We start from the raw sequence: 19,973 nt of genomic DNA on the forward strand, positions 1-19,973 counted from the left end.
AAATCTGAGCCAAAATCCCACTGTTTTAGCAGAGAGGAAATAGGCAAGGAATTCCTAAAAGGATGGAGAATTTCACTTCTATTTTGGCATTTAGCAATTCCCCTGTCAGTGAATTAGAGTGCTACATTTCGAGAGACCTCCTCCTATGCAGGTGACTGGCAGATGCAAATTCACACTGAAAAATGAGCACTGTGTCACCTAAGGAGATAACGTTGAAAGTTTTTCCCCCTCAGGTGATGGGCCTCCATTCCTTGCTGGGATTTGTCTGGTTTGGTCAAAAGACCTGATGGGAATTCCTGCTGTCAGGCCATGCCTTTTGGCAGAATCTTCAGGGCCCAATGGAATAAAAGAGGTTAGTTGCTTTCCCTTCCCTTTAATCGGTCCTGTGCTTTCTTCAGAAACCACATGCCATGTTCTCTGGTCCATCTCATTTTGAAAAGCAAGAAAATGACTTTGAACTCCTCTGGGCCTGGCATTTGAATTCTAGTTCTTTCATCTCCCCTTCAGCACTTGATATACAACTTGCACCATGTTTTGTTCATTAATCCTGCTGGCCAAGTAACAAGCCAGGTAGAAGTTCTCTAAAGTTCAGATTCTACTTCATGCTCTCATCAGATACCTGGAGAATAAACCCAGAGAGTTCTGGGAAAAGGGCTCTTCAGTAAAACCTCCAGAGAGGACCTCTGCTCCCTGCTGAGGGGGAGGTCCTTGCCATCTCTGTGGTGACGTCTGCAGCAGAGGTCAGGCGCCACTCCTGCAGGTGTGCACTTGTAGCTATGGTTTGCAAGACATCCTCAGTTGGCCTACTGTTCAGAGTCATTACTATTCTGGTCCGATCCCAAGCAGACTATAAAATTATACACATTTCTTACTTGGGAAATTGACAGGTTGTTTAAAAAGAAATGTCACTCATACATACAGAAAAAGCCACAGGTTCGAATCAGAATTTCTGATTAACTCAATTCTTTTCTTTTACACCTACCTTATAAGGGTGTTAAGAATGCAAGTTTCATGTAAACTTGTCCCTCATCTAGAAACTTTAAATCTGATGGAAGCTTTTTTGAGAAAAAATTTTATTTATTTATCTAAAGATCTCATTGGACTTAAGAGAATCACATTCCTTTCTTTTGATATATGAAGGTTTGTAGAATACAAATTCTATGCTATGAGGAATGTGGTCTCCTCAAATAAAGAAATCCAAACCCAGTAAGAAAGCAGTCCTGAGAAATGAGATATCAGCTTAGTAAGAGACATACACTGACACAGAAATGCCAGGTTTATTTTTCAGACAAAGGATATATGGCTTCAGAAAACAGTGACATGGTGCCTCCTTGTATGCTAAGCTGCTAAAAGATTAAAGTGAATAGAATTGGAGGATGAAAGAAAATTTCCTAAGGCAATGGTTCTCAAACTTTAGCCTGCATCAGAATTTCCTGGAGGGCGTAAATCACAGATTGCAGGATTTCACTTTCCCACTCCCCACATGTTTCTGATTTAGTAGGTCTCAAGTGGGGCCTGAGATTTTACATTTCTAGCAAGTTTCTGGGTGATGCTGATGTTACCAGACTTGGAACCACATTTGAGAACCACTGCTTTAGGGAATTTAAAACCCTTCTCTATATACTTGGAAGCAGGAGCTTTTTCTTGTGATCATTCCTCATGCCAAGCCGCTGCACTCTGTTCTAAAGCCCTGGAGAAGCAGAACACCCTGACCGATTTGCAGTCTTGATGACCTGACCCTTTTGGAATCTTGATTTTGGCTTCTACCAACAAATTAGCAAAGATCCTCTATTCCTGGTCACTGCAATCTTTCTGCCAAAAATCCTGAGACAGGTGTGTGTTTTATTCATTGGTACATATGAGGAAACAGATCAAATCTGTACTAATCTCTCTAATTTTCTTTTTTGGCAATGGTAGCAATTGTGGTTCTTCCCAGGTCTTTTCGACAACCTCCTTCCCCACAGAAAAGCAGTCCCCCTTGGTGTCCCATGTTTTGAATAAGCATTTCCTCTGCCTGCTTTTATAATACCAAGGGATTTACATATAATTCAAGCACAGTTTTAAATCAGCATCTCAGATTAAAAAGAGCACACAAAGCAAGGTTCTTTCTAAGCCTCTCTTCTTTTTACAACTCAAGGAGTGACACCCCTAGCTTAGTACCAAATGGGGCCACTCTTCTGATTACAGGTTAGGTAAACTAAAATTTGCTGGGAAAATGTCTAACTCACCAGCATGTTGGCTCAGAGGCTGGAAAGCTGCTTTAGGGATTAAACAATTCCCGTGTAAGAAGTACACTGACTGAAACCAAATTTTATCTGCATTTCAGCATCAGCTGTGGCTGCCATGCTCTGGAAAAGGATTTTTATGGAAATAGGCAAATATCCCCGAGGAAAGTATAATGGTCCCAGATCTGCGTGTGGAGGAACAACTGGTGCAATTTAAATCACTGTGTTCTTAAGAAAGGAGTTTAAAGTTCTATTAATAAAAGGCAGAGTCACTCAAAGATGAAAGTTTAGTATAACTCAAATAAAAGTGAGTTATATGGCCATTTCCTAATACTTACTCCCCATCTGAGATTTGGAAGATCATTACGATTCCTCATGGGTGTGTGTGTGGTGGTTGTCAGGATTACCTGATTCATCGACTCGCATCTTTTTGGTAGGGCTGTCGCAGGTCTCGTCATCAGACATTTCCATTTCTTCTTCGCGGCGGATGCCCATGAGCTGCTCACTTTGAGCGTTCCGGAGCTCCTGAAAGCAGAGGGTACACGAACGTCAGAGTAACAGACACACAGCGATATGCCTTTTCCCACTGGTCCTTAGGTGCATGATATCTGACATAGCAATGTTTCAAATCTGAAGCTTTGACCTCCCAGACATCGTCCTTTCTAGTATAGAATGAAGTTCTGAGGGGCGTGAGAGAATGGCCAAGGGCTTGGGGTCAGACTTAGAATAAATCCCTGCTGCCAATGACTAGTTAAGGGCTCTTCAGCAAATAATTTCATCTCTCTAATGTCTCGATTTCTTCATTTGTAAAAACAAAACAAAACAAAATAAAAAAAAAGGGACAATAACATCTACCCAGCAGGGCTGTTGCAGGGATTACATAGAAATACCTGTTACATGGCTGGCACACAGCAGGGACTCATAGTGAATGGTTAAGAACACAAGCAATGGAATTTTAAAAAGGTCTGGTCTATCACTGACCCACTGTGTAAACTTTAGGAACACTACTTCATCTCTCTTGGCCTCAATTTGCTCACTGGAATATTGTGGTAATAAAAGCTTTTGAGTTAAAATGAGTTAATGCATGTAAAGTACTTAGCATTACACCAGACACTTGGTTTGCTAAGTTGTTAACGGTGACCACTATTATTTTTCCTGCAAGCACAGTGCCCCTGCATGTATGTATGTGCCTGTGTATGACCACACACACATACACGCACACGAATTTACCATTGCTTTCCAAAATTTAAAATTAAAAAAAGTTGGGGAACAAAGTAAAAACAGAGGCTGTTTTTTGTGTTTCACATGATTGTGAAGGGGCTGCTGTTTCTGTTGTAATGGTTGCTTTAGCATCACTTTTACAGACACAGATCTTAGGATCATATCTCATTTTCTCCATCTACTAGGGGAGTGACTGCAGCGAAGTAACTTAATTCTCAGAGCGTTTGTCTATTCACCCATAAATGGGCAATAATAATAATACAAGGCTGTTGAATGCAATAGCATATGTAAAAACTCATTGTAAAAAGTAAAGAATTACACAATAAATTTTTTACTACTATGCCTAAAATTGAGACATTGTAACCATTTATGTTAAATAATTATGTTATTATTTTGTATCAAGCTGTATATTATAAGTTTGTGAATCCTTACTCATTCTGTCCTCTTACATGTCCTATCCTCAAAAAGACTTAAAATGGTGGAAAGGCTCCATTATTCTTTCTTTCCCCCTTTAAATTGAAGTCTCTAAATAAAAGTCATAGTTAAAATAATTTCATTTTATAATAAATCTATGAGTAACAATAAAACGAAATCACTACACCTAATTTATCAGCGGCATGACTTTAAACATAGTTCTGGTGCCCATTTGACAGATGTGCATTTGTATTACAGGTTCTCTCAATTCTCTTCTCTCCTTAGCTCACAGGTTTTAATTGCAGCATGCTGGGAAGGAAATCATTTATTGCTAACAGCATTTGAATGGTCAACTCCGCACCCTGGAATCCATTGCAGAGGACAGGGAAGAGGGGAGGCAGAGACAAAGTGGGGACCAGGGGCACCCATCACAGGGCAGCCCTGAGAGGCCACTGGAATGACAGACAATGCTTCCTTATTTGACCATGCCACCAGTAGAAAGAGATGCCAATTCCACCTTAAATAATAACATCAGGTCTTAAAGGCGGGTGCCACATGTGATTAGTGGGGAAATTTTCAGGTCGTAGACAGCTAATTTTTCTGCTGACAAAGAGCCCAATTCCCAAAGAGGTGACTTGAAAATACTTGAAACAAGGAAAAGTCAGGTGGAAAGAATAAATGAGGGTGAAGGGGTCTGTTGTTTAGTTCCTACAATTAATGACAAACTGTCATACGGTAGTTGTTCTTGTGGGGAAAGGGTGGCAGAAAGGAAAAAATGGGGGAAAAAAGCTGAGGGTGTTTCCACAGGGTGCCTCTGGTTCAGCAGTAAATCACTAGTACACTCTAATAAATCTGTAGAGGTGTTGCAGATAATTAACAGATGCTGTACATGGGAATGCAGGAAAAAATCAAGCCAATTATCAACCTTCTACGCAACTGAGAAATCAACCACAATGTTAAATTACCAACCAGTATTTAATCAATTAAGCAACATGTAGGAGAGAAAATAAAAGATAATTTAGAATTCTATCTCCTAATGTATATCCAAAGAGATGGAGGAAGTGGCAGGAAGGCACGAAGGCCCTTTAAAGACAGGAGCACCTTTGAGAACTGTACTCCATCTATCTGTCTGGAGTGTCCATTTCTACCTCCTGGTACAAAGCAGAGCAAGCAGGCTTCCTTAGACTAATGCTGGAAGCCTTCCTCTGCTCTGCTTTAGACAGCACCGGGGGTGGGAGTGGCAGGGTTGAGGGAAGGTGGGAAGTGGAGTTAGACATGGCAGGAAGCATGATTTAGACCAATATCTAATTGGTGACACTCATGTACTGGTGATAGCCTTTTGATGCCTGAGTTTATTCAGCATGATGCCACCTGCCTTTCTCTTAACATTTCTTTTAATCATGTTTAGTTTTTATGTGAAGGAAAACAATTCATAGACTGATCATTTCCAAATCCAAATCATAGTTTTTGGATTCCAATTTGTGTCTTCATAACCCTCAATTTGTATACAGCATCATAAATGGAGGACTCTTTTTCCTTCTTAAAATCAACCTTGACTTCAGTCTCAGTTCAGTGTCAGGGAGAACATCAGGTAATTACCCTTCATTTTTCTGGCCCCTGAAAAATTAAATAAAGGTCCCACCTCCTCCTTCCTCATAATCTCGACGAGGAACAGAACTGTATGAGTCACCAACCACCTTCTTAGGCATTGGTGAACAAAATAAAAAATGCCCTTCTTACCAATAAATTGCACTAGCATTTTAAGTGTCCCATTATTGTGAAGTCATTCAGTATTCACCATAATAACAGTGATAATAAAGAATTCATTTGGTATTCATGTGGATGTTACACCTCATGACATTGGTATTCAACTGTAATTTAGCATTAGTCAATGGGCACTTAAAATGCTACCTGAATGATTGATATCACAGTACTCTGTGGTTCCTCAAACTCTACATAAAACACTTATTTTACAAGTGTGAGCCAAAATCATGAAATAAACAAACCTTACCTTCTATAAGCTTGGGATTTTGAAAGAGGGGAGTAACATTTAGAGAACTTTAATATTAACATGCTAGAGATGGAGAGGCATCCAGATGAAAATCATTCTCTCATTGAAAAAAAAAAAGAAGTAAACAAAGACAGTATACTTACTTTTAAATTACAGGTTCAAAGCGTACACTACACAGAGGAATTTAAAACAACAGCTGGATGACCAGTTACTAATGACACATTTTGGTCTCTCTAGGTGGCAGGAAAGTCAAGTTCTGGACTCTTTCCTTGGGGGTGGATACTCACACTTCACACATCCATTGATGCTGAAGGGTGGACTCATCTAGCCTGGACATTCACTCCCCTCACAGATTTTGCTGTGAAGAAAGTTGTGATAGACCCCATGGCTAGCACAGGGGGCTAAGACATTGCTTATTATGAGAAGACACGGATGGAAAGGCATCCTTGCCATCTGTAGCCCAAAGAGCAAACCATCATCATCACATAGAACACTGAAAAAAAAATTGATATTTAAAAGCTAGTTTTCTAATTTAAGTTACACTTTTCTTCGAAATAATTCATTAAGCAACACGTCTTGGCTTATTTCTGAACTCTTTACTAGGAATGAAAAAGAGTCTTTTCTCCCTTTGCAGGGGAGAAAAACACTCCGTCGTCCTCTGAGTGTTAAGTCAGCTGCTTTTCTGGACAAAGAACAAATCTGAGCTGGATTTGGAGCTGACAATGAGACAGGACAGTGGCAGGAGGACTGCCCACTGCAACAAAAACAATAATGGCGGCAGCCACACTATTCTCCGCCAATCCAGCTGTGTGATGGTGGTTAAAAAGTAATAATAAAATCACCAACCTCAGAATGCTTTCGCCAAATGTCTATGTTCTTGCGCTGAGCTTTCGAGAAATGGTCCCAAGCTTTTTGTCTGGTAGAAGCGTTGAAAACGGCCACAATCTGCTCAACTTTGGTGAACAAGGAAGTCAAACAAGACAAGTAATTTATGTTGTGATCACTATAGGGAAGCAAAGCAAAGACACTAGGAGTCTATGGATGATGTTACAATAGAAAAAACATCATCAATATCCATCCAATTTGTGTCTTTTTGTACTTACATTTTAGCAAGGTTGGGGATGTCTCCCTTCAAGTCTGTCTCCATAACTTTAGATTAAAACAAATTCTAAATATGACTGGGGAAAAGGTCATGGGTAGCTACTTTCAAGCATTCTTTAACTCTTGTTTAAAATGTGATTTGGTACATCTATATACCTAGATCTATAGATATATAGACACTGGTTTTGGCATACAGTATAGAGATGTAGATAAAGTAATGCCTGGCCTGGGGGCTTAGAAGTAAAGCTGGGGTAGAGTGGCTGAATGAGGAAGAGCCAAACATACACCTTTTTCTCTTTTGGTTTCCATCTTGAGGACTCGATTGTAGCTCTCTGAAGACATTACCGTGTCCGAGTTCCAAGCTGGGGCAACAAGTAGTTGTGTCATATCTTCCCTCAGTCTCAGGGGCCACCTTTCCTCCTGGGCTCCTCTTTCTCCCCCCATTGCACTGACTGATTCCAGCCCTCCAGCCCTCTGGCAGGGAACAGAAGCCATTGCCTCTACTTCAAGAAAGACCAATGCTCACCCAGCCAGCAGCACAGACATGCAGGTCTTACATCAGCTCCATAGGGCACCCTCCATAGTTCATGACAATCACATACTATTCTCTGTTATTCCATTATCACTTTCATAAGGCTCCCCTCTCTCTGGCTTCCAAACCATTTGAAGTTCTAACTCTATCACCTTGACTTCACTGAGCACTTCTGTTGCTTTCAGGCACTGTGCTACAGGAATGATAGATGCTGAGGGGCTGTGAACAAAACTGTATAGAGAAAGGGATGGGCTCTTCACAGTGGGTGTTAGGGGTGGGACCAACAACAGTAGACTCAGTCTTGCTTACACAGTTACTGACCTAGTAAGCATGGGATTAAGGAGATCAGAGCACTGAATTCATTATATGATTAAACCTGAACTTGTAAATATTTAGTTAGGAAGGCACAGTTAAAATTAGGTTCTCATGGATCTGGGCTGTTTCCAGTTTTGGCTATTATGAATAAAACTGTTACTGACAATCAAAAAAAAAAAATAGGTTCTCATGGATGTTAACACACTATCAACATAAATCTTTCAAAAGTAATTCCCAAGGCTCTATTAAAAAAAGGACACAAAAGTTCTTACAAATCTTCTGGTATCCAAAGAATGTCAAACTGTAATAGGATAATCCCCGCAGAAGAACAACACTTAGTGCCATAATTTTAAAAATTAGCACACAAATGAGTGTGTGAGGGAGCAGAAGAAAAAAAGATTTCATTTACTTACATTGTGAATGTCCTACAATGCTAATAAGCAACTACTTCTCAACCTATGGGTAATTTTCATAGAGTGCTTTTATGTTGACTATTTTGCACCTCAGGAGAACCCTGACTCCTAATCTCCTTGTTTAGCAAATCTTGTCATCATGTCACATGATGAATTTCTTTCACTCAGTTTTAACAGAGGATTTGCCTTCAGCTTAGCTCTCATTCTTCTTGAGTGCATGTGGCTTCCTTCCCTCCCTGACCTCACCTGGTGGGAGTAGCACTGCCAGATTGGTCACCTTGATCTGCTCTAAGTGCTGACCCTCACCCTCTCTCCTCCCCCAGCAGTGCTCTGTCTGGCTGCACCGCAGCATGGCTGGCAGAGAAGAGGTCCTGTTTATCTCCACCGCTGGGGCTTTCTGCTTGTTTTGTCTGCATGCTGGCTGGGATCATGGGGGATTTCAGTTGCCTTCTGCAGGGGCAACGCAGAGCAGTCAGACCCAAATCCACTGTCAGCTTAAAATTTCTGGCAGGGGTAGTGATCATGAAATTATTAAAGACTGCTTTTAACAGCAGAGCTCTTTGACTGGCATCATTGAGAGGAAGAACTATGGTGTCTTGAAACCAAGGCTCAGGGGAAGGGACAAGATGGATAGAGACTGAGTATTTGGAAGGTGATAGTCAAAATTCTGCCATCAATCAGGGAAGGCTGTCAACAAAAAAAGATACACTAAAGTGAAAATTATGTATGTTCATGAATGTGTGTGGCAGGGAGGTAAGAAAGACCAGCAATGCACATGGAGCAGTATAGAAGAAGGGAAAGCACTTAAAAGAAAGACCCAATAGCCTAATACTGTACAGGTTTAAGGGTAGCAATAGATCTCCTAGTATCTACTCAAGCAATGTTCTATTGCAGAAATTCCCTGTTTGAGGCTGAGTGCCTCAGTTATTTAAAACATGTGATTACCATTTCCCGGGGCAGAAGTTCCATTCATTCACTCATTCAATAAACATCTGGGATCCTACTAAGTACCAGGCAATTGACTGATTACTAGAAATGGATAGTTAAGACATAGTCCTTGCCCTTAATAAAATCACAGTCTCTGGGGAGAAAGAAAGGTAAGAAGATAATTATCCTGTGCAAGATGACAACTCTGGGGACACAGAGTAAGTGAGTGGAATCAGAGAACACCCGATAGAGAAGGCAACATTTGCTCAAGAGAGAAGGCAGGGGCAGACCATTCAAATGCTGCATGGAATCAGAAAAGGGCTTTGTATGAAAATAGCTGGTGGGGATGGGGCTAATGCTGGGTGAGAACAAATCAGGAAGGACTGTGTGTACTAATGCAGATTGTGGACTTTATACTGTAGGTCTGGGAGGCATATCCAAGTAGGATTTGCTTGGGAGAAATGACGAAGGCTTGAATTAAAGCAGAGGCTATGGAATGGAGGGTTGAGCACACAGTCACTAGGCAGGGAGAGGTACCAGGACTTGGTGGCTGCTTTGCCACGTGGGAAGAGGAGCGGGGGGGGGGGGGGGAGGCCAAGATGACGCGAGCTTGGGGATTATATCAGAGGTCTGAGAAAGAAGACAAGGAATTTGCTTTTTGACAAGCCGAGTTTGAGAATGCCTAAAGGCCACCAATATGAAGGTGAAATATGGATTGTGGGTTCACAAAGAAGTCAGAATTACAAGAGATATGTCTGAAATTTTCTGGACCATGCTCAATTTCTTGTAACTGTATTCTTTTCACAAGGGTAACTAATTAAAAGCAAGACTAAATGTGATTTAATTTTATACTTTGTGAAGTTTTACACTTTTTCCCCCGGCATATTCACAAATCAAACAATGACAACAAAAAATGCATAACTCGGCTTAGGTTTGAAAAACACTCTTACAGCATTTATATGGCCCTGTTTACTGCTCTCATTTCTGCAGACTGCCCCTGAACCAACCATTTGTCTTGCAAATGAAAGTTCTTGGGCACAAAAAAGGATTCTGAAAGAGTGCTTGGATCAGCATGAATTCATCATCATTAGGGAAAAAACACCTCAAAGAGTAAGCCCTAATGATTGTGATTCAAAGACAGCATATTTTTAAGATCATAAATCAGGATGACCACTAGTTTTGATGTCACAGGTAAAGACCATATGCTATTTCATCGTCTATAGCAGGGACAGACAAAGAGGAGGCCTTTGAATTAGACTACCAGTTACTTCTCTACTGTATTTCATACTGCTTGTTCTATTCACAATAAAGCCACAAGTAGTGACCTACTAACTAGGATCTTTAAAAGTCTATTCAGAGAAAGAAATAAATTCCAGACAAGATGGCATTGGCATTTGTTTGAAAAAGTAGCTTACAGAAGTTGTGCTCCAGGAGGAACAAATTCAGATCAACGCCTCCCCCTGTGCCTTCACCATGCTGAAGTTCTACAGACTGATGGTTGGAAGGCCCCACATGATCCTTTATCAGATAAAAAAAAGCATGCATTCTATTCTATAATTGTTATTTAGTTACTCAAGAAAGTATACCCAAAAAGTTTTGGAAGTACTATCAACAGAAGGATCTCTCAGTCAGAAAATTTAAATTTACCCTTCATACCTTGCAAATAATACCCTCAAAATTGTACGTTTTAAGTGTTTTGCCTACATTAGGTTATTTGAGGATCATGAGAAAATCAAAAGCAATCGATTCTTCAAAAGTATGCTTGAATGTCAGTCTTAGATGTCATAATAGAGTCCCTAGTGTTGACCTAAAAAGAAACTGAGGCTAAATACATACAGTAAGGACTTACTGAGCCAATATGACAATTGCAACCAGGGAGATGGCTGGTTCAGCTCACCCTGAGAAATGCACTCTGAAGAGGAGCAGGCAGAGCTTAGCATTTTATAATCACAAGAAGGGGGAAGAGTCAGAGAGAGGATTACTTTATTAGGTTTTCGATTGGTTGATGTGACGTATAGATTTGGGATTGTTACTAGGCGACATAAGGGTTATAAGAAGCATTCTAGGTTATTTTATGGCTTTCTGGTGCCATTAAGTCTGCTTCTAAATAAAAATGGCCTTATGATTATGTTTTCCAGGACAGGTGGATGTGACTTCTCACTTATCCCAGATCTCCCAAGGCACTATAATTTAGCTGACCTGATCAGAGCAGTTTTTTGGTTAACACTAGTATACCTAGAAGCTACAATAAACATAAGGGAAGGATAAACAGAGCCCTGATGAAATTGCTAATCACTCTGTATAGCTGCAAACCCCTACTAGCGATTATTCATTAGCTTATATGTGTGTATGTATGGAGATACACACTCCCACATAACATACATACACACACATATGTATATATTCTTCAAAATTTAAAAAAAAACTGTAAGACTAAGTAATTTAATGACTTTTTTTTGCATTTCCCCCCACCCTAAAATGTATGGACACACCTGCTGAGTTTAGAACACACTTCTTACTTGATAGAGAACTTTATAAACTATCTGGAGAAGCACTTGTCTTTGGTCTTCTCAGGGAAAGAAAGCTCAGAACAGAACACCCATTTATCCAGAAACAGACCACATTTAAACAAGTTCCCTAGGAAAGATCAAGGCACCAAGTATAAAATCTCAGATTTCTGGGCTCTATAAGCTCCTGGGCAGAAAAACTTTAGAAGTAACTGAAGGGAAAGGTTAGGCTCCCCCAAAGAGTATGAACGTAGCTCATTCTCCTTCATGTCTTGCTGACTGCATTCTTTCTCATAGGCCCAGTGCCTCTTGTATCCCTTGTTCCAGCTAAATAGCTGTGAAAGAGCCTTAATCCATTTAGTGTTCTGAATATCTGGAGAAACTGATTAAGTCCTTACAGGCAGCAGGCCTGCCTAACTAAAGAACCTCAAACAAATCTCCCAAGCTTAATTTTTGTTTTTAATGCTATCCGCACTCATGATAGAGCCTTAACTCTGTAGGGTTCAGAGGAAATTTTTTTCCTTTAAGGGATAACATTTTTCCAAATCCTCTATGAATAGCTCATAAGAACTTTTCAAAGGCATATAACAAATGAAATAGTTGACCTCCCCTGACCTTAGCTTGTTATTGTTGTTTTTAAATATTAGAAGCTAGAGTGGAATTTTTTTTATCAGGGGAGATGGGACAAATGGAAGTATGAGACTTTAGAGGTAGTGTTGAAGTCGATGAGCCTTGGCCCTAGACTGAAGGACCATAATGGAGCGCTGTCAGTGAGTGATGTTGGCTCTCAGGTTACCCAGAGGAGCAAGACAAAGTCCGAGGTAGAAGTGGTAAGTATCGGACACTACGCAAGAGGAAGCCGCTATAAAAGAGATTCCCAGACAGACTCCTGCACGTTCACTGGGGTTCTGGGTCCTGAGCACAGAGGAGCCTGACAGTCAGCCTGGCAGGAGCCCAGGACACAGAGAATGAACATGGTCAACCCATATTTTAAGGAGTCATGGACTAGAATTTAAAGTTGGGGAGAAAGAAGGGTATCCTGGGTATCTCACCCTTGAGATGGGTGAGAAAAGCATCGCATGACACTGTGAATCGATTACAGCACAGTTAAACCTGAGGCCAAGACACCAACAGAAGACATCCTATTTCTGAACTTCCTGGCTAGGTGAGGCCAAACATTTGGTTCTTTTAGGGAATAGGATGTGGATAGAAGAAAGAGAAACATCCTGATCAGAGTATAAAAAAAGAAATAGGATGTGTTTAGCAAATTTTAAGCAAGGAGGAAATGGTCAAATTGCTCGAATAAATGGAAAGATATTAGGCAGACAGTGACATTTTAAGATGTGTATAAATCCCAGCACATTTCAGGGAACTGTAATTCCCCTTACTAATACATATATTCAAATATTTTGGAAAGTAACAAACACAAATCCATGAGATTATAATTGTAATGGTTCCTTACAATGGATAGCATTTACTAGGCTTTTAAAATCCAATAAATCCTCTGCCTAGATTATCCCTATTGAATAAATAAAAGTAATACATGTACATAAGAAAAAAAATTGAAAAATAAAAGTCTACCTTCCCTTCCTGACCCCCTCTTCCATCCAATTTCTCTTCTCAAAGGTAGCCACTGCTAACAGACTCTAGCATATGCTTCCAGAGAAAAAGTTATGCATGTAGTACATGCTATATATTTTTCTATGTGTACCTTTTGTTACTTCCACAAAGGTGCCTATAATATACACTGTTCTGTATCTTGCTTTTGTCACTTAAGATGTCTTTGAAATCTATTCATATGTACATTAATAATAAGGTTCAAGTAACATCTTCAGACATATCTTCTGACATCCCTAAGTAAATATTTTCATAAAAAATCATTAGCAGCAGAAAGGATAGGTAAAAGAGTATCTGAATGTTTAATTTTGAGAGCTATTTCCAACTTACACCCCAATTTATGCCCAAGTGTTTTTCATATTGTTTCCCTCCCCCCCTTGCCAACAGTGGGTTATCAAACTTAAGATTTGCCATTCCTGATAGATGAGAGAAGGCACGGATTACATGGTAACCAATTCTCTGCACCAGCAATATCCACATTTGCAGTTTCCATTAAAATAAGAGAAACAAGTCCACAGACTCATCAGACCCACCCTTTATTCAGTAGCTGACTCATTGCTGAGAGTGGTCTTCCAGCAGGAAGATGAGAGACCTGGTTTCTGGGGATCATTCCTTTTTGTGACCCTCAGAATGGTGACCCTGATTTCTCTGGGCCTCCACTAACTTCTTTAACGGTGCTATAAAAACCATACAGTGCTAATAGGCTATTTCTAATTACTTAGCACTTACTGGGCCAGACACTATGCTTGCTGATTTAGAACAGTTTTCAAAGTGTGGCTCCTGGACTAGCATCATGTGTATCAGTTCTGAACTCATTAGAAACAAACGCTCAGACCCCACACCTACTGAATCAGAAATTCTGGGGCTGGGGCTCTATGGACTGTGCTTTCCTGGTGATTCCAAGAAATGCTGAAGTTTGAGAACCTCTGATTTAAAACATTATCTTACTTAAATTTTCCAACAATCCTCTAAGGTAGGTACTATTATTATGCCCATTTTATTGATGAAGAAATTGAGATTCACAGACAGATACAATTACTTGTCCAAGGTCATATGTTTAGCAAGTGGTGAAGTTGGGAATGGAAATTACATCTGCCCAACTTCAAATCATGTATTTATACCCCTCATATTATGGGCCAAAGTTCTGTGAACACTGTGGTGTGTAATGTACAAAACATTATACAAGACACTGGGAATAAAAAGAGTCAAAGATGCCACCAGTCCTTGAGCTGTTCAAAGTCTCAGGAGGAGACAGTTGCGTGAATCACAGCATGACAACTGCTATCCAGGAGCTGCCAGGGAGTGCCAAGGGAAGTCAGAAAGACTTAAACGACCCTGGGCTGAAACTCACAGGTTAAATAGAATTTTCCAACACAGACCAGCCAAACATTTGGGGTTGCAATGGTGCAGGAAGCTGCATTTACCTTTCTCCAAATGTTTACTAGGAATCTGAAGCCCACTGAGGAAGTGTCTGGAAAAAGGGTCTCTGCTTGTTTTGTGTCTATGAGGCTAGAACTGACTTCTCCCAGTATGTGCCCTCAGCCTTCTCACTTCAGTCTAAAATCCATTCTGTCCTACTTTTGTTCAGATGAAATTTGCTGAATAATGAACCTCAGCAGGGGAAACTTAAGGAAGTGGGGACGAGGGAATACTTGTAGGAATCCAACACTGTTCTGGGGGCTGCATGTGGGAGAACAGGGAGAGCTGGGAAATCCATGTGGGTCTAGTCTTGGCTCCACCACTAAATAGCTGTGTGACCTGAAGAAAGCTTCTACCTTCTCTCTCTGTCTTAACCTCAAGGCAGAGAGAGCTGGACTAGCCAACCCTGAGTCTCCTTTCTAGCTCTGGGAATCTCTACAAGATGGGTTGGCAAACTTTTTCTGCAAAGGAACAGATAGTAAATATTTCTGGCTTTGCAGGTCATACAACTGTCCTGCTGTAGAAGGTGTCTATATCCAAGCAGTTTGCCTCCTTAAATAGAAATTCTCTCACTTTGTCAGTGGCTACCCTTTCCTGCTTCTCAGGGCACAGCTTCTTCTTTTTGAGCACAAACACTAAGCTGTACTTTTTCAGTGACATGAAGAGCCAAGAATAAATCATTTCTACCTTAAAGTAACTTTACTGACACTTTACTTTTCCTCAGTTTGAAAGTGTTGTGGCTTCAAAACATATTTTGAAAAAAAATTTTTTTTTGTATGGATTCTGTGTAATGTAGGTCAGAGACTGTTTCCCATAGACCCCCCTGCCATCAACACACCCCCTCCCCTCACACTTGGTACCGGCTTCTTCCCCAGGCCCTGGAACTGGGCTCATATCTAGGTAGCAGAGTTTTCATCTTTAGCTCCCAAAAGTTACATCTTTTCTGAGTTGCTGTACCTTCATTTAACTGTACTATGTTAAATCTTGAAATCTCACCTTCTACAATTCTTTACTGTTCCAGAGCCTAAGACTTAATTTCTCACATGTTGGTATGATTAAAAGCTTTAAAAAAATGTTAACATTGTCATTTGACTCAGTCAGTATATATGTTTTCCCAAAAAAAGGGGAACTTAGTTTTGGCAGGCTTCTAGCATCCTCTACCATCAGCTTTGGTATGCTGTGAGATAGAACATTCTGTGTTCATCCTTGATTTGGAAATTTTTATAAAAACTGGTCTGTCTGGATACTTATTCCCTGAGAGTAAGGAGGTATTTTTTTTTTTTAATGGAAATAATGTTTCCAGCATTTAATACATTGGAAAATACAGCCATCCTCTCGAGGAGAAATGGAAAACCTGTTGAAGTTGCTAGAGCAGTTATGGGGAATTGTTTTTTCCCATGGATGAACTGTAACAATGACTACTACAGACATGGGGAAACACTTCAACATTTCATAAAATTCTTTTTCAACCGCAGGGGACATAGGAGACAAATTTCCCTTGGTGGAAATAAATGTTTAGCTGAGATGTTCCTAGGAAGTAAATAATTTCAGAAAGAGCTTTCCAGGCAGAAGAAATGTGGATGAGGACATCAATCTGCCTAAAAGAGGGATCACAATACACAGAGATCAGAACCCCTCACATTTCTCTCCAGAACTTAGCACACAACCTGGCACTTAATAGGGGCCCAATAAATATTTGCGGAATGAATTTAATCATTCATTCAAACACCTGAGCCTTTTATGATTTTAGCCAAGAAGATAGATGAGGGCGTGACAGAAAACTGTCAGTGCACCGTGTAGCTGTCTCTGACAATAATTCTGACCAGTCTTCAGCACCTGCAGAGTTGCCACACACACACTCTCAGGGTTGACATGTGGCTTAAAATTCACAATGCAGCCCAGCAGAGGTAACCTCCAAAGCAAGGCACAGATGGGACATCTGCACAGAGGATACCTGATCCTCTGTTCTATGATCGCCTTAGGAGCTTGTGACATCATGGTCGGGTCCTCGCAGATATTTGTTGTGTTTAGATATCCAGAGATATTAAAGGATCTAAGTCTTGATTTGATAAGGACCGCAGAATTTTAGAGTGAGAAGGAACCTTATGGGATTATCTGGTGAATCCCTTCATTACAAAGATGAGAAAAGGGAGACTCCAGGTGCTTAAAAGACATCCCTAAATGCACATGGCTAATTAATGGTCAAACTGGGATTAGAAACAAGATCTCTTCATACCTAGTCAAAAGTCACTCCACCATTTGCTATTTTCAAGACCTATGATGAGACTGATGCCATTTTCTATCATAAACGTATAAAGCAAAGTTGCATGATAGTTCTAAACTTTCCAATCTCCAGGATGGGATAATATTAACAACAGTATTGTAATACCCCTACTGTAAAATGTCCAACTAAAGTATATTCTATGTGTTCTACTTTAAAGAGAATGGCATATTAGAGCTAAGTCAGTTGAGATCATGGTTTACTCAAAAAAGCAACTTTTAGAATATATTCTGCAGTTATTAGATCCGGCCCAATTTCCAACACCATCTTCATTTCCATCTATGATTGGTCAACAACCAATATTTGTACTGAGGTCTTCTATGTGCTTACAAGAATTATGCCAGGCCTAGGAGTGATGTGATGAGGTGAGAAAAGAGAGCACTAAATGGCCTATGTCTCGACTTGACCTACAATTTTGCTAGAGGAAAATCTAAGCAAACAAACAAAAAACAGATACATATAAAATAACTGGAAAATAATTAAGTGCTCAATTAGATAGTATTAACAAGCGCTGCAGATAGTAGGAGAAAGGGAGATGGCTCTGGGTTATAATAGAGACGGTTTCATGGAGGAAGGGTGGTAGAAGTGAGCTTCAATTCTGGCACTGGGAGGAGGGGAAACCTTCCAGACAAGAGATGTAGCGTAAGGGAATTTGTGCAGATAGGAAAGAGGGTAGTGCCAAGAGCAAACACTTCATCTTCCAACCAGATAGCAGCACTTATATTCAGTGTGATGCTAGCACACTTCTTCAACTCTCCTTGTAAACTAGGAATTTACAGTCATAATATCCTTCTTTGGTCATTTTTATTTTTCATTAAAAACATACACACAGACATGGTGTTAGAAAGCAAACTGCACAAGAAGCCAAGAGTCTTGGTTCTAATCTGCCCATAAATTGCTAAATGACCAAGGCCTTTCATGTGTGCTCTTTGAGCCTCAGTTTCCTCCTTCATAAAATGAGAGGATTTGGTCCAATGGGTTTCTAAGGTCCCTTTTAGCTCTGACACTCTACGGTTTCTATTTTTCACTTGTGCTCATTATATTTATGGCACATATTCTTAAATTAATATTAATAAACCCTTCTCCACTGTCGGCAGCCTTCCCATTTTTCTTTCCTCCACTTTGCTCCTTTCTCTCCCTTCTCTCTTACCAAGAAGCATATTGGGAAAGTACCAAAGTGGGAATATCATGGAGTGTTTAAATTTTTATTAGATGTGTGTGTGTTGCAACAAGGCATGCACAATTGATTATCTTAGCATGCATATTAATGACTGAATGTGGCAGTACTTGCTTCCTGATCTTTATAAACAGCTCCTGTCCTGTCTGAGCTTTGAAATGACAAGCTTTGCTCATAACTGAAAAACTAAAAGTGGCAGGCCTATGGGGAGTTCCTATGAAGTATAAATTTCAAAAAGCAAAGAAGATCAAAACTCAAAAGTCTCTGAGTTGGAAAACCTGAGGAAGCTTTTGCCAAATGGACAGGTTAAGAAAAGACATAAAGGTCAGACAAGGATGATATAAGGATAAGATGACATGAGCATGAGATGATTCACCTGTGCTGAACATGTTTTCTCTTTCTTCTATTCTAGCAAATAAGATCTATCTAGCTGGCCTGGAAGGGAAGAGAAAGCCCCGGGACAGGTGATGTCCTTACCTAACATCTTTGATAACTGTACATCCACAGTTACCCCAGAGAGAAGTGAATGGATGCTGTATTCCCCAAACTCCTGGTTGGGTTTAGTTGCTGCCCTTGATACTTTCAGCCAAGGCTTAGATGAAAACAATGCTTATTTGATTATACTTAATAGCTGGTCCTGGGATGAAGACCAGAGATATGAAAAAGGTTAGAACTTACACAAATATTGGCAGAACTTAACACCATCAAAGCTATAAGGTAACTGCTGGACTTTGATGTAGACTTTGAAATAAATCACAACTTCTTCTTTATGACTCTTGCTTTTTCCAAGAAATTTCTGTTAAGCACTAAAATTTGGGAATGGCCTCTCAGCTTTCTTTCTCCTAGATGGCTGGTGAGCAATCCAGGCCAACCATCTGAGCTAATGGATGCTTTCAAATGAAAGCAAGAACAAATATGACCAGCATGGCAAGGAGAGAGGTGTATCTAATGCAGCTTAACGGACTCACACTTGAAGTCTCCCTTGTCAACCAATTGGCTATTCCAGCAAAATCTACACAGGGACCTATACTTTTCCTATGCTTTGAGCTTTGCAATGTCCCAGAACCTTCCTGGAAGTTGTTAAATGAGCCCTCCCTTCAGGACACCAGGCCTGCTCCACTTGCTATAATAAGCTAGTTTGTCAATACACCTGCTTCCAAGCTGCATCAGAGTCATTTCCTGACACTCTTGGCTGTCTAATGGACGGGCTGCCATAGAATGCCATGAAGAACGGCATCCACACATCCTTCATGTGGGACGGGACACTGCTGAATAGCCAGGAGATTTCCAGCCACCTGGGAGAAAGAAAGCTGTGATGCCATTCCTGAATATTGGTGCTTAACAATCTTAATCTCATTCTAAGTGAGAAAGCCAGAATGGGATTCCTGGGTGTTTGCCAGGAGTATTAATGCAGACAAATGCGAGGATGACTGGCTCTGCCTTTGAAAAATGCAGCAAGTGTGTCAATCACTGTGGACTTTAGCGGTTATTGTTGTAGAAGCAGCCCCACAGTACTGATACCAGACTCATCACACCACACTGAATCAAGCAGGGGAAAGCAAAACCGTTGTCAAAACACACAAATGTAACTCCACCAGAGAGAGGGAAACTCACGACAGGAAATGAGAAGTATTTAAAATTCAAAGGATGATGAGATGTGCACATGTCTACCAGATTAGTCAGTTGCTGCTAATACTTTCACAGCAAACATTAGGATTTGGTTCCCTTTTACATCTTGGGAGTAGTCATCTTTGTGAGAGCACACAGAAGAGAATGGAAAATTCTGAGGTTGCTCAGTGAGATATGCAATCTT

The 19,973-nt window shown here is 40.4% G+C and overlaps 1 protein-coding gene across 1 annotated transcript in view; it reads right to left on the minus strand.

The window, feature by feature from the left end:
• ENOX1 (ecto-NOX disulfide-thiol exchanger 1) overlaps positions 1-19,973 on the minus strand; it is a 186,975-nt gene that overhangs the window by 101,027 nt on the left and 65,975 nt on the right. Inside the window, exons 7-8 of the mRNA XM_063102878.1 lie at positions 6,718-6,824; positions 2,633-2,750 (exon numbers count right to left, since the gene is read on the minus strand). Coding sequence (XP_062958948.1) covers positions 2,633-2,750; positions 6,718-6,824 — 225 coding nt within the window. The remainder of the gene's footprint in view (positions 1-2,632; positions 2,751-6,717; positions 6,825-19,973) is intronic.

The sequence above is a fragment of the Cynocephalus volans genome, chromosome 7 (genome assembly GCF_027409185.1).
Source record: "Cynocephalus volans isolate mCynVol1 chromosome 7, mCynVol1.pri, whole genome shotgun sequence".
Lineage (NCBI taxonomy): Eukaryota > Metazoa > Chordata > Mammalia > Dermoptera > Cynocephalidae > Cynocephalus > Cynocephalus volans.